Source organism: Buteo buteo, chromosome 21, assembly GCF_964188355.1.
Source record: "Buteo buteo chromosome 21, bButBut1.hap1.1, whole genome shotgun sequence".
In the NCBI taxonomy this organism is placed as follows: domain Eukaryota; kingdom Metazoa; phylum Chordata; class Aves; order Accipitriformes; family Accipitridae; genus Buteo; species Buteo buteo.
Window position 1 is genome coordinate 22959262 of NC_134191.1, and position 24688 is coordinate 22983949.

Here is a 24688-nt window from a genome sequence, read left to right on the forward strand (position 1 = left end):
GTTGCACTTTAAAGGAAAACTCAAAGTCCATGTATTCAGGGAGGTGGTATCAGTGACTACCATAGGTAATGGTCTTTCTCCCATTATGTCAATCCATGTCAAACTTTGGCACTATTAAGAACCACATAATTAAAGTTATTTTTCAGATGACACACTAAACCAAAGTCCTAAAAAATGGATTTGTATCTGTTTTTCGTTTCTTTCTGATATTTTTTTTTCTTTAGTTTATTTCATCCTACCTTCCTAAAGTTGTTCAGCTTCCTTTGGATCCTTCATTTTCTAAATTACCCTTGTGCATGGGTCATGCATGCTTTTAATGAAAAACTTATTCAAGTTCCACCCAATGGCTATTAAAGCAATAGCTATATATTGTTATTGGTACTAAGTTGGGAATGCTTTGAGATGATAGATGGTGTAAATGTAATAACATTACAATTATTTGGTCACACAGATATAAAGACAATTTTCCCCTACTTAAAATGTTTACTATTGTGTGTCTCTTGCATGCAGTTAGTATTTGTGATTTTCTCTAGGGCAGTAGTTAGGAGTGAATGAGCTATACGTACTCTGCCCTGGCTGATGTATAGATGCAGCTATATCAGTCTCACCAACTGCCCAATACGCTTATGTGACTAATGCTCTCAGAAGTCCTGGGGGAAGGCATTTCAATTACTTGCTAACTACATTTTGTTGAATAGGAATTCAGTACTGTTTAGCAGTCAAATATTACAAACTTAAGATAGGCTTCTTTGTAACCACACTCTGATTTGCAAGGGAGAAACACGGAACAAGTCAACTGGTGTGTGTCCAGTGTTTCCCTGTTGCTGGAGATATTCTGGTTTCATTTCCAACAATGATAGTATCTGTTACTTAATTTAGCTTCCTGTTGTTAGTGTTTGGAAATGTCATTAAAGATTCTGATAGATAACAACAAGTTATCCACTGCTTAAAAATCAGCTAGGAAGGGAGAATAACAACATACCTGTTGATCTGAGATACTGGAAAAGAATGGAAAAGAATGTGATTTAAATGCCACTGGAGTGTCAGGAGGGAGCTGACACTTACGCCACAAGGTCATGCAGCAGAACGTTTTTTCAGAATTTGACCAAATTACTGCTTTTAAATTATTTTGTTGCTATAGTAGAGGGTGATTGTGGCTTCAGAAATTTTCTAAGCCAAAATGTTATGTTCCAGCTTTCACAGTTTGGAGATTAATGTAATTAATTATTGTGATTTTTAAAAAGACTGCTTATTTAAAGCAACTTTGTCCTCTCCATGATAGTCATAGACATGGGAAGATGGATTGAGGCAGAACACATGGGCTGTGCCACAGACCTCCAGTGAAGCCAAAGAAAGTCACATCATCTCCGCCTCCCATCTGTTGTCTGAGCTTTGTTCGGTAGAATCTCTTTTGCTGAGTAAGTGCCTAGGACAACAAGACCAATCTTGATTGAGTCAGCTAGGCAATAGAATAGTACAAGTATTAGAGATGAGACAGGTACATCTCATCTCTAACATTGTCTATTAATGCCTTTTAATGTAATCGGTTTGGACAAGGAGTTCAGAAGTGGTTAGTGAGATCCATTTGCCTCAGTTTTTGGATGCCCAACTTTGGATGCTCTAAGCCAGACTTTGATGATGTCTTAAACTGGGTTTGGGAATTCTAAAAGGAGTCTGATTTCAAATGTAAAGACAATCTTACATTAAGCATGTATTTTAAAATCTTTATGTGTGTAAAAGAGGATTAAATAAATCTGTTGTTAACTTCTAAATGCTTGCTGTTTCAGTTTTGCTTTCTTGCATGTATGTACTGGGAAATATGCTTACCAGGATGAGCATTAGGTTTTGTGTAACAAATCAGCTAAAATAGCGAGGAGTCACAAAAGAGCTTTGTTATTCTTGTGGAAAAGAAATACAGAAGAGGAAAAAGTTACTTGAGTGCACTTTTTTAAAACAAGTTTCTGGTTTTGAGGCTTGTGTTGTTTGTTACCAGTCTGACTGCTAGAAGCTTAACTGTTTGTTTCACAGTAAGTGCATGCTACTCCCGAAGGGATTCAAATCCACATTAAGCTTGGGTTGCTAGCACAGTTGGAAATCAGGGTAATATAACTTAGCAATCCAGTCTGAGAGTGGCTAGAAATAATACTGGTTGTGTTCTCCAAGGCCTGCGCTGCCATTTAAAGTTTCTGTCCCCTAGAACTAAAGGTTTGGATTCATTTGCAAAAGGAAGGTGTGCATTGACTTTGGTAATGGAACAGAAGAATTAAGAAGCAAGAAGCAAGTAAGAATTGGACTTTTTTTTTTATTATTTTCTTAATTAACAAACATTTCTTCATTAGTTCTGCCTATATACTATAAATGTACTCCAGAGGAGGAAAAAAAAGGTTTGTTTGTTCATTTCCTGAGTGAAATACAGAGAACTGTTCATGAACCAAGTACAAGGTGTAAATAAGTTGCCGTGACCTATAATTTGTTGGACTATATAGTGGTGTTAGTGACATTTTTGTGTTTTACTAAACTTTCACAGTGTAGTCACTGGCTGTTTTCCCCAGTTAAACTTTTCACAAAAAAAGTACAAAACTTCAGTTATGAGAGAAAAGCAAATAAACTGAAATCCTTTGAAATCACTGCCTACTGCTCCAAATCTCTGTTGTAATGAAGCTCCAGTAATTCTTTTGTCCTACCATGCTAATACTTTATTTTCCTCCCGTTTCCATACTAGATGGAAGATATGAAGGGGCAGAAGAAAAGCAGAAACGCCAGAAGAAGAGGAACCTGGAAGAGAGCCAGGAAAGACAGCTATAAAGAGATTGGCTTCCTGTTTGAGGCTTTAGGAGCAATGGATCAAGGATGCCCCAGTTTGGGAGCTTTCCCATCAGAGGTATTGTTGTTGGCTTTGAGTAGCTTACATTCCTCCTAAGAGCTTCAGTTCATTTCCTTGGCTATTGACAGGTCTTAGCACATCCCTTTTTCTGGTCAGGGCCTGTCTGCCTATGGGAAGTTCTGACACTTAGCATCAATTTTCTTCTATTTTGGGGCTTCCTCTTGGGTCGCTCTAGCTATGACGTTTCAAAGGATCACAGGGAGTATAGGTTAGCCAGCCAGCTTTCTCCTTCTCCCTCTCACTCTGTTGCAGAAATTAAGTGCTTCTTCTCGTTTGTTATGCAACTTTTCTAGCGCTCTCAGGAAGGAGGGGAACATTCTTAATTTTTGCCTACAGAGGAATTAAATCAATATACTTGCTTAAGCAGACTTCTCACCCACAAGGAAAAAAAAAAAAAAATATATCTGGAAGCTTCATGATGTGATCCTGTACCTTAATGAACATTCCCTGTGCTCCCTAAACATCATCCTCTGTGGAAATTCTTGAAGTGTTTTGGTTTGAGGTTATAGTGTAGCTAATTCCCACATCAGGGCTGCAAAGCTAAGCAATGGAGGTTTCCTGAGGAGAGAATCTTTGCTTTTCATCAGTCTGACTAGTTGGGTAGATTATAGCTTTCTCAGCTCTCCAAATGTTGTTGCTGGTCTCCCAACACTGTTTTTTCTTGTTTTGTTTTGTGTTCCTTCAATTCCCAAGAATCTGTTTTCTTTCTTCTGTAATTTAAAAATGAACACATCTGTTTTGTGGCTGTGTAGAAAGACTTGAAAATATGAAGCTAAATGGCTCAAGGACAGAATTAATTCCAAATGTAATTATTTATAATAACCTGATTTTAATTTTGCTTCTGAAAAATTCAAGAGAAATATTTTCTCATGCAGTAATTTCAGTGAGTTCTATGAATACATAACACAGTCGTGGTGAGATATCAGTGTTACTACCTTACCACCTTACAATTGTTTACGTAAGTTATAACCAAAATAACTGCATGGCAAGAAAGCTCTCTAGTCACCGAAACACTTTGATATTGTTCTGTTTGTTATGCCTTGGTATCTGTGCAGGACAAACAGCTGACAAATCAGCTGAGATTTGTGCAAGTAATATAAAAGCAATGGTCTAGTTCCTTTCCTTGATATTATAAAGGCAGAAAACCAGTTTTTGAATGGCTACGAAGTAGCATAAAGAAGTCCCGAAGTCCAAATCCTGTTGATTCTCTATTAGCAAGATCACATATTTGGCGGCTCTGTTGCTTTATTTCTGCTGTATACCAGCATTAGATATTACATTCTGGGCAGCTAATCAAATTGGATACACTCACAGTTTTCTTTTTATTGAGCTCTGGAAATCAGCATTCTGAGTATAGATTTCTATGCTATTAAGAGCTTAAGGGAAGAACTTATTTTATAATTTAGAAGAAGTCGGGTTGAAAAACTATTGGTACAGTTGCAGATTTTGGAGCCTTGGGCAGATTTTACTTTTGTAGTCACTGGCGAGTTAACTCTAGTTTTATGCCAACCAAGTTACTATAGCTTCCCACAGGCACAAGGGTTGTGTGAAGAGGCTCTAGTGCTCCACTGGAGTGCTGTACATTTTGTGCGGGTGGAGGAAAGGGAAGGGTCTAGCAGAAGATACAAAGAGAGGAAGGCAGTGGATTGATGTGTGAGCTAGATTTAGCTGTGCTGATAAAATTAACGCTTCTCTTAGGGGAAAATGCGTATAATTTCCTCCAGGAGTATGTCACAGAAAGACAGAATGGAGAGAAGATGGGGTCTGTCATGGGGCAACTGTTAAAAGAACAGATTTTTTATATAAATAGGGGAATATTTCTTCTTACCTTCATTAGCTTCTCTTTCTTTAATGATATATTATGGGTGGATCTGCTATTGACATTAATCCTCAGCCTTTGCCCAGGCATTTTTCACATTTCCTGTGAGAATTGGTAGGACCAAAACTCCATCCAGAGTTCAGCTATAACAGGGCAGAGCAGGAGGAGAATCCCACACTCTTCTTTCCTGTATTTCCAAGCAGAAATTGTTTATTTGTTGGATTAATCACTAAAGTTACAGACATGTCAGCAAAGTCACCATTTGATTTATTACTGCTGATTTTGCATCATCCTGAAAGGTCATAGCTTGACTCACATTACAGACTGCATTTGTAAGCCTGGCAACAACAAAAGCATTATTTTTTTATTGTGAGGAAATCTGTTCTTGCCATGAAAATCTTTAAAACAAGAGCCCTAGAATCCCACCATGTTCTGTGTGGTGATGGTTTTGCAGGACTTGGCTTTTTCTTCATTTCCTCACCTGAAAACTCAACATTTGAACACAGGCTACGGAAGCTGAAGGCTAAATTAGCAAATGCATGAAATGACACAGGGGTGGTTCAAAACAAAGATCTCTGAAATAGTACATTTTAGACAATGTCTATAGTGCAGTCTTTCAAAGTTGAAGTGCATTTTACATTTATATGGTTGATCATTCTGAACCCTGTTCTTAGCCTATATTCAGCCAGCCATGTCTTTCTTACAATAAAGAAAATGTCTTGCATGCTTTTGTATGTGATTTTCCTCTGGACTAGCTATTTCTGCTTTCCTGATATATCATTAAGGCTTTCTCAAAGCAAAAGATAAATTATATACATACATATGCCTGCATTTCAGGGGACAAAATGAGAAAATAGCTTACTTTTGAAGAAATAGGTTTACAGGTTTCAGTTGTTACTTTACTTAACTGGCCCTGCAGGTGAGGAAATTACTTCTTTTAATCTTGATTTTTCAAATTCCTGGGGGGAGGTATGAGAGCCACTGGGAAGGAGAGACTTACAAACAAGTGAGGAAAGGTTACCATTAAGGTGAAAAAGACCTTCACAACAGAAGATGACTTTTCTTTATTTTTAGCAACTCTGAATAATGAGAAGAAATTATCATCTTCTTCAGTTAGGTATCTGTTCCAGTTAATTTCTTTCCAGCATTTTCTTTCGTAGGTGAAGTCAGATTGGCGGCAGGAGGTTTTCACCTGGCGTCGTCTTCTTGCCTATTTGAATCATGTCCTAGTTTGTAATAATTTTTGAAAGCAGCTTGCTTCCTTCAGAGTGTTCGCACTGTGAAGAGATCACTGGAGAAGCTGGCTGGCACCCTCCGGCCACCCCGGGAGGGAGCAGGGGGTTTCCTCGTGCACTTACAAATGTGTGTTCCTCCGAGGTGGCCACGGCTCGCCTGCGGGAATTACCCGAGAGCAACGGGAGCTGCGGCAGCTCCGTGTCCCGTGCCAGCTGCGAGGTGGAAAGCCAAGGTGATACCCATGACTGCTTGTATGTCAGGAGTGTCGAGAGGTAAGACCTAATTTAAAGTTTTCTTAACTCTCTGCGGTTCTGTTACTTTGGTTTTGTTTTCAAAATAGATGTGGTTATATCAGTATATAAAACAGAACACCGACCTCTAGCAGCCAGAACAATGTCAGTAACTATTAATGCCACAAGAAAATGTTTGATGAATAAAAGTAACATCAAGTTAAATAAAGTTATGTATGTCAGTGAAAGTAAGAGAAAAGGACTTTGCTGCTGCTGTAAACTCTGTAACAATGCTGTATTACCTGTGGTACTATTTGAATGTGTTTTCTTCTGAAGAAGTTAATAGTCTGAGATTTTCTATAGCCTTAGCAGGAGCCCAAGGACTTGTCACTTGGAAGGAAAAGGAAAAGGAAAGGCCCTTGCTTTAATCTCTAAGTATTGTTAGTTCTTTCCATTATTTTCATCCCCGCTTCCCCCTTAAAAAAAAAAAAAAAAAAAAAGAGTTTAGAATACTACAGTGGATCAGTGAAGAGCAAAGGTTTGGTTTTAGGCTGAGAATTATTTTTTTTTTAAACTAGTTGAAGCTTTCTTTTTCTCTGAAAGCAAAAAAATCCTGTATTTTTTATACTTCATTTTAACTAACTAGAGCTAACATAATTGCAGTGGTATATCATGTGTATATTTTAACACACAAGCCACATGTCATTAATACAACTAGACCCACATCATTTTAATATTTCAGGAAGCAGATTTGAGCTTTGTGTTTTCCTGGATTAATAAAGTAACATTGATTCCACCATGAATAGCAGGACGGTATCAGAAGTATTCTGCATGCATAGTATTTGCCCAAACTGAGTAAACAGTTTTAAGATAAGCAGCTTTTTGACTATTAAATGTAGCAGGCGTGTGGCTGACACAGCTTCATGTTGACAGATGCCTTTGTGTCTGTCTTTGTGATGGAGAGAAGACAGATGTTCTCCCTGGCATTTAAGAAAGCTGCTGCTTAGCAAAATAAAACGTAAAATTAGAATGAACAGTGCAATGGTGAACAGTGCAACTGGCTAGCCTACAAGCAAAAAAAGATTGAAACAGTCTCGTGTGAATGTAATGAAGTGTGTCCTTACTGGAAGTCAGTAACTGCTTTGTCATTATTTAAAAGTAGCCCATAGAAAAAGAAATTCTGTTTTTTCCAGCGCTGTTAAAATATAAATGCATGTCAATCTGAATATCCATGTATGACTAATCCCATGCCAACCATTCTTAACAGAGAGGCATGTCAATCGGGTATAAATGCTTAAGTGATACAGCAATTAGCAGCTATAAAAACCCCTAAGTTAGCGCATTGTTGTCTGATGAATTGGGCTCCTGATTGTGTCACAAAGGAAAATATGAGAATTTCCTATTTAATGTTCCTTAGGGCTGCTGTTGTCAGATGAGGATGGAGGCTGCCTTCAGTATGATGTTGTCCACTTCTAGCACCAGAGGAAGGAGCAACACAGGGGGAGCTTGTACGGGGAATAGTCTGGCATCCTGGCACCAGTCCCACTGCCTCTCTCTTCAGGGTGGGTACACTGCTCTCATTCGAAGGGGCCGTATCTGGAGAGCTGCTGCTCTTGTTTCTCTTTGGATGAGCGTTGTCCATGTTAAGCCTAAACCGTGTATGGAGACTTTAATGATGGTCTCAGTGGAGCATCTGGTTCCCTTCATGAATCCTACCATGCTGGTCCAGCAAGAGCTGTCTCTTAAGTCAGTATTTACTGGTGTGGAAGTTCCGGAGGAGAGGGAAAATCCTGTGAGTGAAGTTCAGGAATATTGAGCACGCCAGCAAAAAGGCCGCGTGCTTTCCCCAAGACGGTGATGTTTCCCTGTCTCGGCTGCGGGCGTGTGTGCAGAGCGGCCTGCAGAGGGGTCCCGCTAGCAGAGTAGTTCGTGCTCCGCTCCGCTCACTGGAACTTACCTTTGTACAGTTGTGGGTTTCTATAAATGCAATGATCAGATTTGCCAAGCAGAATGATTTGAAACTTTTCTGCAAATAAAAACCAAACCTAATGCCAAGCTCACCAGTTAGTCTAGAGTAAACGTGGACAAACACTGAGGAAGTGCATCACCTGATTAGGATTGCGTGGCGGAAGACTGAACACTTAGGAATTCAAACTGTAGTTTTGAGCTAAAAGCTCCAGAACTCCGTGGAAGATTCCCAGCTGTTGCAAGGTGCTCCTTCTACCATTTCTATGTCAGATAAAATGTACCAGGGACCAGATTTGTCCTTGGAGTTTTAATTAAAAATAAAGCTTAGCTTTAAATTGTGTTGCAATTTAACCACTGTTTTTGCAATGACTGTGCTACTCTGGACTTGGTCTTCTGCAGCTTGTTTTCAGCCTGTGCTGAGGGTGTTATTAAGACACCCGAGTTTGCTGTGAACTATTAAATGTCTCAGAGAAAACCTGAAATTGAGAGCACTGGAGAAAGAAGAAGTGGTGTCTGTGGCTCTAGGTCAAAGATGAAATGACTTGCTCTCCCCTCATCTTTTCTCCAGAAGTGACTGGTTAGTGACAGTGTCCCCCTGGGACAGCGGTTGGGCAGGCTTAGGCTTGAACGCACTCAGAACTTTGCTACAGTCAAGGTGGTTTCAAGACTGAAGGTTGAGCACCAGCGGGAAGGCCACGTACTGAAGTGGTTATATTGCTGGTTTTGCCATACGCACAGAGGTAAGTAATACCTCCCCAGGTCTGCTGGTCTCTTTCAACGCTTGTGCGCTGCTGATGGAGAAAAAAGACCCGTATGTGTATTAAATGTCACTCTTGGTGAGGAGTGCTGCCTCCGGGAGCCTCCCAGCACCTCTCTTGGGTGTAAAAGCCACAGAAAATCCTCACTACCCCAGGAGGTGAACGTACTCCTGCGACAGAGCACATGCTCTGAGGAGCTCTCCCTCGTGCACCTCTGGAGACATGTAGTGCTGCTGCCTTGTGTGCTGTGACAGGAGAGCACCGAGGGAAAAGAGGCGAGCTGTGTCTGAAGAACAAGGCAGCTGCTGTATATGGCCACTGTGGAGCTATAGGTAACTGCAGGTTAAAAATAAGGAATTAAATTATCTACCTTGGCTGTCTTATACCCAAGAAATGCACTTGAGCTAGCTGTTCCACAGAGAGAGGCAGAATGTTCTCATTGAAGGAGAGGTTAAAAAAATATTAAATTGGTGTATTCTAGTTATTAAGTTGGTATATTTCCTGTCATGGGCCCTTCAAGGATAAGGAGTGCTTCAACACGCAACGTAATCCAGCTGTGTAATAACTGTCTGCTAAGGGGGGAGAGCGGGAGATGCCGTGTGTAACGTACTTGGGTCTGTATCCACGCCAGATGAAATGGAAGCTTCTGTGTATCAGGAAGATGCAGACTGGTTTCTTATTTCGCTGTTCCTCGAGAAGGCTCTAAAGATAGTGGTGAATGTTCCCCTCAGCCAAGCGTAAGTGTGCCAGCTCTGGTGAGTAGAGCTCTTACACAAATAACATTGAAAATACTTCTGATGTGTTTTGCCAGGGTATCACGTTAAGTAACGTGACATGTTGGCGTGTTCATTCACACAGCCATTGTGGATCACCTCTTCTGTAACGTAAGTAGTACAGCGGAAGCAGGGAGTGCTCCTAACTGCTGCTGCACAAAGGCTTCTGAGCAAGGCTGAAAGACAATTTTAGAGCTTTTCTCTGCTGACTGATTTGGCCTCCTAAGAACAGCTGGATTCGTTCCCACCCCCAGCAGCCCCCTGCACCCCTCTGGGAGCGTTCAGCCCAGCTGCAGTGACAGTTCAGCTGCTGCTTGTGGAGCAGCTTCTGAACTGGTGCAGTTACAGCTCCAGTCTGCCATGGCGAACTGGTTACAATTTTGAGTTTTGTGCATCTGCCAGTTTTAAAGTCTAACAGTTCAGTTAGTTAGTTACACTGTGTAGTAGTGTAGCTGCTTTATGAGCAGCTGGAGTAGTTCCCTGCTGAGTTCTCTGCAGCAGTGGCAGGAACCTCTAGAGCGATCTGACTTCAATATGCCTGCATTCAGCACAGACCCCGGGATCAGAACTGAGCGCGGTACTGCCTATAAACTCCCTTTGCTGCTTCGTGCGTTTTTTTTTTAGTTTTAAAGGACCTAAACATTCAGCCCTATTGGGTAAGCACAATCTGCTGGACAGGTTCAGTGGTTGTTTACCAGTGACACCGTTACTACAGGTTTAGCCAGTACAGAGACATACTGCCCATGTACCTACACACAACCCTATACTCCTGCTGTACCGCTGTTGTCTCAAACTGTCACCATCTATTTATTTGTATGTAAAGGTCATTTGCACAACTAAAGCAGCTTGAAATACATAGAAACTGTATTCAGCAGAGGTTACTCACTGAACTATGCAGGAGGATCTGAACTCAGTCCCTAGTATATTTGTGACGGCAGGTCTGTTTTTGAAATTAAATTCTGGTTTGAATTAAATTAGCAAAAATAAAGTGTGTGTGTAGGGGTGAGATTACAAACACATAGCTGGAAGTTGCCTTTCATTTAGCTCACAGAAAAAGATAAGCTGTTACAAATAATATAGGACTTAATAATATGAAATGCGTGTGTACAGTCCCATTTTTCTAGGCCATGGTGCTACCCTTTTGTGCAAAATTACTGCTTGCTGCGAATTAGAAAAATCACGTGGTAGGAAAAAAAATTACTGTCTTTTTCCTTTTACCATGTAGAAAATAGAACACTCTTCAAGTTACTGACCTGAAAGATAGCAATGCTGCTTGTCCTGTTTCCCGTAGCCCCCAAAATGTTGATGTAGGGATGACTTTTTCCTAAAAGGAAACCAGCTCCCTTCAGAAAGCAGACTGAGAGGCTTGTGAGGCTTGTTGTGGTTGGCCTCCCTCCCAAAAGCTCTTAAAGCATGTATTTAGGCTTCTTTCCACGGGTATTTAGAGAGGGATGTTTTTCAGATGTGTTAAACTAATCATTCTTGATGTGTTCTCATGGAATCTCCCACACCCCAAAAATAGCCGTTTACTTTAACAATGTACATGCATGTCATGACTGCTTTGTTTTTCAAACAATTTAGGCACTTCTAATACACTAGGAACTTTGTAGCTTACTGTTTTTAGGGGTTCCTTTTTTAATTTTGGAGACACCTCTGCTACATTCAGTGTTGAAATTCCTCTGAAGGCTCTCACCTGGTTCACTGAACTTTCTCAAGATCAGGTAATTAGAACACTTGTTTTTAAGGATTAACCCTCTCCAGTCAAAGGAATGATCGATCTTCTTTTGAATGCTGCTCACCCAAAACACAAGACCATGGATGTCTTCCTTTGAAATACAGCTGTCTGTCTTCTTTAGGGAATAATTTCTGTTCTCTAGATAAAACTTGAAGAAAGTTGTGGGACAAAACAAAATGGAAGAAAATGAAGGCATTGGTCTTTTCATAAACAGGACAGAAATGCTTGACTAGCTGGTGTTTTCCAAAACGGTAACTGAAGAGGAGCTGGTGCTGGTGAGCTACGTTAGAACAGGAACAGCTGCTTCAGCCCCGTATGGAGCAGTACCGGGCAAACACTCAAGGACCTGACCGGTGGGACTGCTGCCAGCGTGTGTTCGTTCAGTGCCCAGAGGCGTCCTCCTAAAGCCGGGGGTGCTTCTGTCCATCTCTGCCCTGGCAGCAACAGGTTCTCTTCGTAGTTGTAAAGACTGTTTCTTGACAAACTCCTGAACTTGTAGGGGAGAAAACAAACCCCCAAACCCAGAGTACAGCTATCCAGCCCCTTCAATGGGGTAACGGTCCTAAACGAGATGACATAAGCAGTAGTTTGTTTCTGCTTCCAGCTCATGAAGTACAGAAACCAATTTCCCCTCTTACAAGCAACACAGAAGAGTATGTACACACTTGTGATTTAAGAGCACTTTATTGTTCTTTAAGGCTACTTTTAAGTACAAAAAAAAAAAGATGGCCTGCCAAACCTTTTTTTTTTCCAGGTGAAACAAGGCCACAAAAGAATGGTATATTACAGATTTTACAAACACAGAGAGAATCTTTCAAACTGAACTGTAGATAACCTGGCTCTGTGAAGAAACTTCACCACGTCTCCTGATGGTGAGTTCAGTTTAGTTTCCTTCCACCTCCCCCCAACCCTTTGGCTTTCATGACATTATGGTGTCTAATATATGTTTTTTAATGGACATATCACATTAAATCTTTATTGCCCTCAAATCCATTTACCTATCTCAGATAAGTAAATGTAACCTTGTAAAACAGCTATTATTGAAAATATTAGCTTTAAAAACATTATCTTATTTGTGTTTACAAAGAAATATAGGAGTCACATTTTCCACAGAGTCCATCTACAGTATTAGTATTTTACTGTTATAATGCTCAGTAGCCTGTAGCAGTAACAAACTAGTGGCTATTAATGCTAATGCAGTGTTCTCATAGAATAACTGTGTTCCTGCACTTTTACTGTATTACAGACAAATCTACAACAAAAAAAAAAGATCAACTTTTTTCTCCAAACAAAAAAAATGAATGATTACAATAAAAGGAAAGGGAAAAATTAAATAGCTACATATCATTAACAAATTAATTGTTCCTCAAAAAATACCTACAAATTTCTCTGTACATTCTTTACGCACAGCGTAACGATGGTCTTAAAGTTACCTATATAAAAAAGTGTTCTTTTAACAATCTTCCTACAGAGAGTAGGGTACTGAATGCCAAAGCAAGTAAGCGTTGACTACCCAGTAAGATGGTAGTGAAATGTGTAAAACTGGGGGCTTAGGTGGTTTTTTTTGTGGTTTTTTTTGTGTTTTGTTTTTTTTTTTTAATTTTTTTTTGAAGAAAATTGAGCAGCCACCTTCTCAACAGGAGTAAGAGCCAATCTCCCAATCTCTTTCTACCCTGCACCTTTTCCAAATTAAATAGCTTAACTTTAAAAAAAAAACCACATAAAATAAAAGCCACAATGGACCCAATACTGTAACATAGTCCAGAATACATCACGTATAGTTCATCTTCCAACTAGTTCTACCTTCTACACTGAACCAATCATTTCAGGTAACCCAGTATAAAAAAAAAGCCCTAGTTGCAACTGTACTGGGAAGACGGAATGTATGGGGGAGAGTAGTTACACTTAACAAGAAGAAGAGAAGCTCTTAGTACTAGCACAGCTGTGGTTTTATGCCTGCCTCTATTGCCTAATTTCTAGTTAGTAGCTATTAATATAGCAAATGATAATAAATGCAGTAATACCTGTATAAAGTTTTCTAATGGAGGAATGTATGCTGCAACTTGGCATAGGCTTATGAATAAGCTTAAAAAAATTAAAGATCATATTTCACAAACTGTAACAATCTGTTGTCCAGCCAAGATACGTAACAGTAGCAGTTTCTGCAGCTAGTTAAAGGTGGATTACACAGACTTAGTTTTAGGAAGCAAATTCCTGTTAAGCAGACAGTGCTGCAGACAGAAACAATTACTCAGTCATGCGCAAAGCTATAGCATCCTGTACCACGCATCGTATATCTCTAAACTGCGTCATTTGAGGCCTGTCCTGAGGCTGTCCTCTTTTGCTGGCTGCTACTAAAGTGAATATCAAATACAAATATCATAGAGTACAACTGTACCAGCAGTAAGTATATCTAGGATTGTTACTGACAAAAATAAACTAATTCTGAAGAAAAGCTAATAAGTATTATGATTCTTACTGTCTATACATTAATAGATACCAGCTATTTTTCATAAAACATGCATCGTTAAGCACTATGGAACCCTCCAACTTCAGCTCTATTCTAACAAACTGCAGTGTTTAGGAAAAAATGCCCGTGTTCTGTAAATTATGCAGTCCAGTTGCAAGCACTAAGCACCTGAAATCTAAAGAGAGAAAGACCTATAACCTGTATGAGACTTCCCCTTCCAAAGCTGTTTTGCTTTAAGAAAAATCAAACTGATAGAAATGTCATCCTTAAACCCTTTTTTCAGCAGTTTGCCCTCAAAATATTAGCATCTTCCAGAAAGTTGCTATGCAACTTCAGTCCTCCTCCAATAGTGCAAATCATACATGACAGTTCTTTTCAAGTATATACATACAAAATTACTTCACAGAGGGAAAAAAAAAAAAAAAAAAAAAGCAATGTAAGCAAACCAGACAAATTCTAGTCTCAAGAAGCTAATAAAAGCAAAAGCATTTGGGTCAACCAACTAAGTGTAATGGCTTTTGTGGATTAGCGTGCATTTTTTTTTTTTTTTTTTTAAGGGGCAGCAGATTTGCATCAGAGGTTTCTTTGGTAATTGAGGCAGGAAAAAAGGATGCTACATCATATGAATCAACTTTATGAAATAGTTCCTGCTATTGTCTTTAAGGGCACCCTTTTACAAATAAAAAGTGAGTACACAAACCCATGTGTTGAAAACTAATCTCCCCTCCCCCAACACTATTTTAAGCACTGTTCAAAGCTCAGTCAAACCATGCAAATTCACAAACGTAACGGTCCTCTCTTCATGAGACTACAGAGGGCGAGTGATTATGATTGACCATGTGAGAGGAAGGGGAAGACTGGCCCCGCCGTGAAGCAGACTCAGGACTGCTAGAGACTCCGTCCTTCGCAGCTTTAATCTGAAGCCATGTATCCCCAAGTGCTTTGGCAAAGTGGTCATCAACTGATCCTGTGATGGACACAGAGTTTGCCACTGGCTCAGGCTCCTTGTAATTCTTGCCAAGGCTTCGGCGGAAGTGCTCTTCCACCACTGGGTCACAGGCAGTGGTAGCTAGATGGGGAAAGGAGGCACAAGATGCGTTATTTCGGTGCAGAATCCCGGCATCAAGTACTGGATTCAGAACCTGAGTTTTCTCCCATTTTCCTATCACCTCAGCATAAAGCAAGACTTCTTTACATCATGATAGAACTGTTAGTGAATGAGGTGGGGAAGAAGATGGAAGGAGTTGAAATGAAAAGAACTATGGAGTTAAATATTTTTACATTTCTGTGACCTGCAACAGGTAAGCATTTAATATTTAATTACAGTTCCCCCTCAGGCTAGTAACAGCCACAGCTCTGATTATATGGAAACCCTCTCCCAAAACAATCACACAGAACTTATATTTAGCCTTAAACAGAATCAAAGATGGAAACAGTTCTTTAAAATCAGCTCCCGAGCCTGCTGGTACCAGTCAGATGTGAGGAGACCTCATTCTAAATTACAGCATGCCAAAAGCTGATTTCAGGGTTTCATCTCACTTTACATACTTGTGCTAGGAGCCAGTCAGAAAACTGAATGAATCATTACCTCTGCATGAGGTACTACAAGTGTTAAAATGGTGTACTACTATTACACTATTACAAGAGGAACAAAGAATCTTAAAAGACAGGTTTTGAACAATAACAGTAATAATTCCTCAGATGAAATACGAGAGTTGCAGTTTTACAATTTGGATACAATATCTATGTGTCTAAATGAGATTTATCTTTCAAAAAGAACTCAAAACTGTCAGATCCATGACATTGTCCTTCATGCTACAGAAAGGCTTGACTGATCCTAAAATAAATGTGTCAGGCACAAAGACCTCTTCAAGTGACAAGAGACAAATATTTTCTGAAAACGTTTACCACTGTTCCAAAGCCTATGTGAATACAGCTGGGGTCTCACCAAAGCAGCTCTCCTTAGACAAGTAACAGCAGTTTTCTAGAAATTTTCTAACATCTTAGATCCCTAGCTATTGATTTCTCTAAGATAGTGTGAGATATCCTCCAGGGTCTCACTTCAGCTTCTAATTCTAGTTTTCAACAATACACACAATACACTGATCTTTTTTTAATATCAACAACAACCACGACCACCCTACTGTGGACTTTTAGGCTCTGACCTATGTCATGCTGGTATTGTTACATCGACACATTCTAGCTGATGAAGCCTCACTGCCATGAACTTAAGGAAATGCTGTGTGTTAAAGCTATGCATCAGCAGGTATATGACTTGAAATGAAAGGGCTGTGTTTTCCCCTAGTCGCACAGTGAAGAGAAACATCCAAAGGTTTCCCAGCAAGTACTGCATGAAAAGATTACATGAAAAGTACTAATTGCACAGAAGGTAGAAAGCTAAAGCTCCCTGCTTGGGTTGCTATAGCAACTACCCTCCAAAGCTGTTTGTGTTACCCGTGCAGAGAAAGGTGGAAGATACGTGCTTTGGAAGAGCATTTGTATCTGCAGGAAAAGATTTTTGTGACTGTAGCTGAATCATAAAAGTCTACTGACTACTGAAAGACTGGGGAAACTACAGCTTCTAAAATAAGAGCATGGTTGGATCTGCTGGCCCTGTCTGCTGTTTGCCAGTTAAGACTAAAATAAACATAATGACTTATTTGTCTGTGTGGGGTGTTTTTTTAAAGAAGCTTTTCAAAACAAGAAAAAAAGGACACCTCTCTCTCCTTAATTTTGAATTGGTACTTTCTACTGTGGCATAAAATTGATGGTTAGAAAGACTGCAGAGGAGATCTGTGCTCGCATGTCTCTGAGTAGACAGGATACAAAGAGGTGTCTATTGTTTCACCTCCTTTTATTCCTGTAATACATCAGTGCCTACACAGTTAAGGTTAGTGAGACAATTCTGAGCTCCTCAAATTCTCCTCAGGCAGTTAAGAGTGCAGACATGTAACTTACTGCTAGAGGGTCTTCTGTAGGCAGGCATGGCTGAACCGCAGCCACTGTGAGCAATGGGGCAATGAGAGAGGTTACAGTTCCGGTTGTTCGCAGAAGCACAGGTGATTACGGATGGACGGTTCTAATATGGAAGAAAAAAGAAAACTGTCACTCACTAAGGTAATTAGCCAAAGCCATATTAACAGCAGTTCACTGCACCATCACTTGAGATGTACAAACACTGAGCCCAATCCCAGCAGTGAAATAACCCATGAACTATCTAATTCAGTAAAAGATACTAAACCCCAAAATATTCAGCTATTATTTCTTTGTCTGATTAAAAACACCCCACATTGCATTTCCATAGTAGTTCTTCGTTATTTAAGTGACAAGCAGCCATACAGAAAAAGGGCAGTATAAAAGCAAATCATTAAAAGCATTAAAATGATTTTATAGTGACTGTTTCAACTTCACAGACATGACATATGCAGAACTAAACGTCAACACATTAAATGTTTGTTTCATTCTATGGCCGCATATCCTTGTGATTCCAGGACTCAGAATAGCTCTACAAATTTTACAGGTATTTGTCTTCTTAGTGTTAATCGAGTTTTAATGCTACTATTTTTCATTCCGAAGTTCCATTTTCCTAGCCTGACTAATTCTGTATTACATACTTCAGCCACAAAACAATAAGCCTGTTAAGATGTAAAATATGAAAGAGCTCCTGAGCGAGTCTTGACCACAAGTACTTTCCTGTTGTAATTAATCTGCCTTTCTAGCACTACTTAATAAACATCATCCTTCTTCATTCTCAACACATGCAAATTCCCCAAAATGTCTATTCACATCATCTTAATTCCACAATCACTACCATACAAAGTCCATGAGGAAGGAAGGAGTTTTCATTGTTCAGTGGTACTTTAGTCAGAGTAAGAGCAAGACCAAAGTAAAAGAGATGAGCTTTCAAGGGGAGGTTTAACACTATCTGTCTAGACACAACAGGAATGATGCTATTTACATCTTACTGCACTGACAGCAATGTAAAAAAAAAAAGTAAATAAAGAAAAAAAGAGAATTATTTGATTTTTCTGTAAGCAGTTCACATGTAGAAGCATTTGTTTTCTTTTTTATAGGAGCCAAGATTTCGTGCATCTATGAAGTGGGTTTTGAGAAATGTATATATGCTTCTCTCTTCAGAAAAGTAATTTAGACATGCAAGAGATGGGAAGTAGACAGACAGGTAATAAAAAAGCTTGTCTCAAGAATGCATGTACCAACACCACAAAGTATCTGAGGAGCTGGATAAGGCATCTTACAGAATCCCCTGGTATGGTTCTGTGTGTACAGGTGCACTGAGCAGACTACCCATATTTACACAGAAATATTGAGATAAACTGAGAATTAAGTAAGAGTGACTACAGCAGCTGAATAACCCTACACAGCCTAAAATAAGAAGGTATTTTTTTCCCACCTCTTTATTAGAAACACAGTCAGATGAAATCCCATTCAAAATGTTAAGGTTAAAACAAACAAAAAAACCCCCCACAAAACCAAAACAACAGATCATCAAACTAGGGTTTCTTATTTTCAGTACACTTTTTATTTTGTATGATTTCTACTCTTAGCAAGGTCTTACCCCAACATCCTATTTTCCCAAGAAAACAGATTGTAATCTAGCTCAAAATGTCAGAGATAACAAAAGAGAGAGGAATCTGGTAACAGGCAACAGGAATCAGCCCAAGTCAAACACGCCAAAACAGAAGTGTGTCAGTGGTGTCAGCTGCTAGGCTGAGACGCAGCGGTAACGCTATCAAAGGGCACCAGTGTCGTCAGTGGAAGCCTGTCCCTTCCTCCTCTGTCATCACTGAACGCCAAGAGCAAAGAAGAGCCGTTCTGCACAGAACAATAACTCGGCAATCTGTGTGCCAAATGATGCAAGATATCAGCAACACTAGTGTAAAGCTAGGCATTTTGGCATAGCAAAATGTAAAAGACTAGCGTACATAGCCAACCACTGTGAAAATCTACACAGCAGATGTAAAGTATACGGCTCCAGTGAAAAGAATCTTTCATAAATTGCATATGAAAAATCCCAACCTCTGAAAGATCATCCACTCAAAGTGTCTACCCTTTGCAGGGCATCACAGTAGGGGAGGAAGGAAGGAAGGTAGGACAGAAGGAAGGAAGACCTTGGGTACATGGGCCAGTTTAATTTCTCAATATTGCAGCTCATCGCGACTTAATTATCTTGCTTTGTCTCTTCACTTGTGAGGGGGATAAAAGTGAGTCTGACTTATGAGAAAACTGTTATGGTATAACCTGCATAGAGATGGCTCATCTTCTGCAGTTCTGAAGGAAAAAACAACGTACAAGATGGCAAGCCAAAAGCCAACCAACCAGCCAAAACCAAACCAAATCAAACCACTCCAGCATATGGAAATAAATTATGAAATAATCAAAAATCATTACTTTGCTTTAGGAAAAGTCATTATGAAATAGTGATAAAACATTGCTCTGAACAATGCAATGAATGCTTTTGGCTGGCTAAAACAACTAAGGTCATTCCAGCTTCTTTCACCTGCATAATTCAGTGCAAAATTCTCCCTTTATGCCCTTTCTGTCTTCTACCTCTTCTTCAGCAGTCCCAGCAGGAGAGAGCCAGGACAGAGGGGAGGAAGCACACACTGATTGCCTAGAGGAGCACAGGTGAATACCCTCTTTACCTGTGAATTGCATCAGTTATTGCCTAGCAGGTACTGGAGCTTCGCTCAACCACAGACTTTGCATTCCCAATTAAAACACATGCATTCACAAGCTTAGCAAAGCATCAGAAAAAGCAGGAAGGCCAAGAAACCTGTGACAGATACATTTAAACATCAGCGATTTATTCACATTAAACACAACGAGCTGTGTGACATTCATTGTGCATTTTTAAAATACATTTTGCCTGAAGAATAGTATCGCCTACCTATTGTAACTCACAATACGTTCTGCTTACACCTGGGAAGTCCTCATTCTGTCTACAGCAAGGATTCCTACAACCACCCAGAGTTTCTTGTCAATCTAGAAGCCAGTACCTGCTGCCGTTCCACAGAAGTCAGTGTAGGTGTGATGCCAACTGTTCGGGTTGCATCCATGCTGTTTTTGGTCAGTGCTAGAGGTTGATCCATGGTCAAGCTTGGGATTGAGGCATACATGTGATTGGCATGAAGGCTCATTGTTGGGGCAGCAGCCCTCTCTATTGGGCTGCGACTCCTCTCTCTGTGCTCCTTCCGATAATCTCCATTGGCAGTCTTGTTTCTAATATGTGAAAGAAAAAAGGGTCAAAGGACTTACTATTGTTACAATCTATAACAAGATATGCAACATTATATCCCTTTAATGCATTTTGCTTGGTTGTGAGGAGGGATATAGAATCCCTCTATGAGGTATCCCTGGTCTAACCAGCCACCTCCCTGCAAAGATAAGCCAATGATTTACATGTGCAAGCTCTGGCAACCAACAGTTTTCTTCAGCCTAGAATTTCTTCAGACACTTATCTAAAGGCACCAAGTTAAAGTAACAACTGACCATGCTTTGTTAAGATCAGACACCTCCTCGCTTAACATGCTATTAATCCCACTCTGTCACCTAACACTGCAATATTCTCTAAGCATTGCTGAAGCCCAAGAGAAGTTTATTTTACTCAAAAGACATGGCTGATATCAGCAAGACACAGTGAGTCAAGGCAGGAAGCAAAATTTTCAGAGCAGAAAATGAAGGAAAAGCAAACCACAGTGCACTTATCTCAGAATAATTTAATTACAACTGTGCTTTAGAAAGAGTAATTTTGAACTACTACTGAACAGTAAATCTCAGTAGATGTACTCACATAATCAGCCTATCATTCACTGCAATTAAAACAATACTGATTTTGTACTTACATATGAGATATTTCAGTTTCCATACAGCAATATAATCATCATTAAAGGGAAACCAGAGAATCAAAAGGAAGGTACTTCACTCATACTGGTGAAGGCAGTCGTTCATAACCACTTACCTAGGTAAGCGTGTATATGATTGGCAGTCTGGAAGATACCAGTATGGTAAGAGTTAACACACTGCAATACCTAGTGCCCAAATGTGAAATAGCAAATTCGGTCTATCTATCACAGGAAAGCACTAGAGGAGAAAGCTGGTTCTACAGAAAACACGTTCTGTCTTCACAAGATTCTTGAAGTAACAGTGAAGTGTCCTAATGTATGTCCTAATGAAGTGTCCTGTGTATGAGTCGGCAAAATCCAAGGCATTTTTTCCCCCACTTTTTTAGGCATATCATAGCAAATTGATATGCAGGAGCAATCTTTAAAAATGCTCTGATGAATATTAGGCAGAGACAGAAAAGGAATAGAAGAATGTTTTCTATAATACTGGTAATTAAGATGTACGAATAGTATTCAGTATTGAAATAACTTACAACTCCAAGAACCTACTGCCTATTTCAACATCTGAGAAAGTCTCTCAAAAAGGAATGCTAACAGCTGAGGGGAAAAAAAAAAAAGCCCTGCCAACAGACAAAAATATGGAACCCCAAAGCTTATCAACAAAAATACTGCAGAAAAACCTTGTAGGTTTCAAGTTCGCCCAGCACCCCTAACCCAGTGCGGCCATGCAGCCGTGCTGGCAGCCTCTGGCTGCCAAGGGCGTGCCTCGGGGAGAATCTAAAACGCCAACACGGGCGCGGGGGTGCTCTGCTCTAATCCTGCCCCGGCAGGCAGGGCTGGTTGCCGTGTTGCGCAGCATTTGTTTAAGAGCCTTTTGAGACCATGTACGCTTTAACCTCAACAGCATCCTCTGGCAAGGGATGCCACAGTTTGAACTACATACCTTCTTAAGTACCTTTTCTACATGGGCTCTTTTTAAATCTAATGCTATTGTCCTAGTTCTTCTATTAGGAGAGAGACAAAGCCATCCCTCCCTGCTTATCATCTTCATGCCACTCCTGAGTTCATCCCTCTGTTAAACAACCCTTTTCTTCAGGGTACTAAGTTCTTCAAATAAAAAACTGTTCCCATACCTTTGTCATCCTTGTGGCTCCTCTCACATAAGAGCTAGAAAAGCTATAATCTTTCCTAAGATGAGGGTCCAGCCCTCTGCTGTATTCAGGAACAGGACCTTTGCTGAACTGATCACAGTTCTTCAGTGCTATTCTTCAGCTTGCTCAAGAGTCACTTGGCTGTACAGAAATCTGTTATTGCTGCCTGAATCAAAACTCAACTCGTTTATCATGGTAGAAGTTAGGGTTAATATGGTACCAGGCAACCAGTGACTTGAGAACCTCAGGACACAGCTTGTTCTCTATGCCAAATTCCCCTGACATGCTCTAGGAGGGAACAGCCAACAGAATAACAATGCAATTTGTAACCATTCAGATCCCCCCCCATCACTTGTCCCTTTTAACTAATTACAAATTAGTAGTTGCAGATTAGCAGAATCGACCATAAAATCTAACCTTTAAGGTTTCACAGCTGGTGCTCAAGATGTTCTCTGAAAATCATGTGTTTCTTGAATCCTTCTGTATAGGCCAGATTTAGACACAATAAAGCAGCACACAAACCACCAGGAAATACATTCTCACAGTGCTGCATTTCGATCTTTTGCCAGCTTTGGTACCATTTCGATTCACAAGACTACTCTGCAGTATCAGCATTCAGAAGAAAGAAGATTAGAATTGCATTGCTCTGAGCTAATGACTGATGCAAATGTGTGACTTAATGGCAGCACAACAGACTCTATATTTAAAGTACAGTAGCCTCATCTTGAATTACAGTACTGAAACAGCTACTGAACGCAAGAAACTAATCCTTCACCGCCCCTCAGGAAGCAAGCACGGAACTTCATAAATAGTATGCCTCTCCAGACTGTTTTTGTACCTGCACAACAGCCATTAGATAGCCTGGGAAATAATAACATGAAAAGACATTGCTAAAATCTTTGTTCAAGTGATAAAGGCAATGCTGTGTAGATGGCTCATTCTTGCTGCAATGCAGTATCTTTAGTGGCTGCAAGCCAAAAATCTTACTTTTCAACTAAATATTATCTGCTCTACTACAATTTAAATAACCATTTGGAGGCTGCAAAACCACATACAGCTCCAGTAGATTCCTACTTTTCACTGCCTCAAAGAAAAAAAAAAATCCCTGTTCAGAATGATTACATTTTGTTTTAATAAGCACAAGCTGATTTTCAAAGGAAAAACTTTGTTTCCTCCACCAAAAATATTTGTAAAATGAAACAAAAAATGTAGCTACACCAGTTGTTTGGGTTTTTTTCTTAGAACTGGGATTTCAACAACTTAGTGCTGCATTTACTGGGGGGGTGGGGAGGTGGGGCTCTCAAGTGACCAGTGATGAACAAACCTACTGAAATCCCCAAGCAAAAGAAATTTTCCATTTTACACAATAGCACCTATTTCACTCCTCCTCACTTTAAACAAAAAGTCATAGCCTTGAATATTGGTGAACTGATAGTTTTATTGCCAAAAAAACCCCACCAAAACCAATCCAAAAAAACCAACAAAACTTTTCTGGAAAGATTTTTGGAAGAAGGGACCGAGAAACTGGGAAATAGGATCAGTCTGATGCCAGGAAGAAGCACAGCATAGTAGGCAGACCTTCCCTAAAGATACCTAGAATTATTGAGTTAACTCAGTAATCACAGCAGACCACACCCTAGTCCTTTCTGTAGGCAAATAATTCCCTCTTCCTAACTTAGAACAACTCCTCTTCCGGGCAGGGAACTGTGTATAGTCCACTCCTCAAACATCCTCTCCTCAATTCATCTACCTTCAACTACATAATCTTGGCAAAAAATGAAAAATACCTGGAGCTTCTCCTTCCACATCAGATACTATTTTTTCTGAGCCCAGCTGAAAATTTTACAGCACCATGTAGAATAGTAACCTGATAGGTCTGCCCTTGTGAAAATATACCAGCACTTCTGAGTCCCTCCTGTTTAAATATAAATAGCAAATCCTACAGATATCCGACTCCACTTGTAAAACAATTGTACATAAAATTATTTATAGAGTATTCATCAATTTCACATTATTAAATAATTTTAGTTTAAAATGTAACTTTAAAAATAATTTTCTATTAGAAACTGAAAGCCTGTTATTATTATTATTATTATTGAGAGAAGTCATTCTTGTTTCTATATTAGATGCTTTGTCCAAAGGGGCAATCAAATCATGCATGTGTTTGAAGATAATTATATTTCACTGAAGTCAATTAGCTTAAAAATTCCACATGCACTGACCAAGTACAGAGATGCATCTCTTAGTTCAACATAAGGGCAGAAAATTACCAAGAAGGATTTCTGACCATGTTTGAAAAACAACTTAAAAATAAATACTACAAATAAATCCAGCTGTCCAAACAGCTTTACTAGCCCCGACTCCACTTTGTCTTAAAAATCAGCATATGTAACTCTGGACTCTACCTTCAGTGGTGAAGATGCCAGTGCAACTCCACTGGTTTAAAAAAAAATAGCTAGCAATTAATATCGGTGAGAACCTGAACAAACATCAGGCAGTGGGACTCTATTACATCAGCCATACCCATCACCCTTACTTCCCTTCTAACAGAGGTATTCAAGCTACTTGAAGGTTTATTTTAGCAAAATTATACATGATTCCAACCTTAAATTCATTTCTCCAACAGTTGAAAAACAGACATTGTTTTCCATGTTTCTCCCCAATGAATCATAACCGAGGCTCCAGCACTTACCAAGCATCATGTGCTCAGATGGATGTCATACCAAAACCACACACATCCTGACTGTTAGCTGAAAGTCTGCTTCAGTTTGGTTCTAAATAACATTTGTTAATTGAAAGCA

At 39.7% G+C, this 24688-nt stretch overlaps 2 protein-coding genes and 1 long non-coding RNA gene across 12 annotated transcripts in view; 2 read left to right on the forward strand and 1 right to left on the reverse strand.

Annotated features, from left to right (window-relative positions):
- Positions 1-7887, forward strand: part of ATG7 (autophagy related 7) — a 128404-nt gene extending 120517 nt beyond the window's left edge. For 4 of the 6 annotated variants that reach the window (XM_075052851.1, XM_075052852.1, XM_075052854.1 and 1 more), the window contains one exon: positions 1283-1772. The gene's annotated coding sequence lies outside the window, so the exon portion shown is untranslated. Of the gene's footprint in view, positions 1-1282; positions 1773-2197; positions 2282-2722; positions 2882-6080; positions 6212-7586 lie in introns of those variants that run through there. The other 2 variants (XM_075052853.1, XM_075052855.1) reach the window with 2 other exon arrangements.
- Positions 7888-9752: 1865 nt separating this feature from the next.
- On the forward strand, positions 9753-16637 carry LOC142042687 (uncharacterized). The gene is made up of 4 exons (XR_012653825.1): positions 9753-12056; positions 12158-12275; positions 14431-15174; positions 16179-16637. It is a non-coding gene; the product is annotated as an uncharacterized LOC142042687 (long non-coding RNA).
- Positions 12069-24688, reverse strand: part of VGLL4 (vestigial like family member 4) — a 93618-nt gene continuing 80998 nt past the window's right edge. For all 5 annotated transcript variants that reach the window (XM_075052868.1, XM_075052864.1, XM_075052867.1 and 2 more), the window contains 3 exons: positions 19891-20113; positions 16832-16952; positions 12069-14942 (listed from right to left, as the gene is read on the reverse strand). In XM_075052868.1, the coding sequence (XP_074908969.1) occupies positions 14674-14942; positions 16832-16952; positions 19891-20113 (613 nt within the window). In that variant the 3' untranslated portion in view covers positions 12069-14673. The remainder of the gene's footprint in view (positions 14943-16831; positions 16953-19890; positions 20114-24688) is intronic.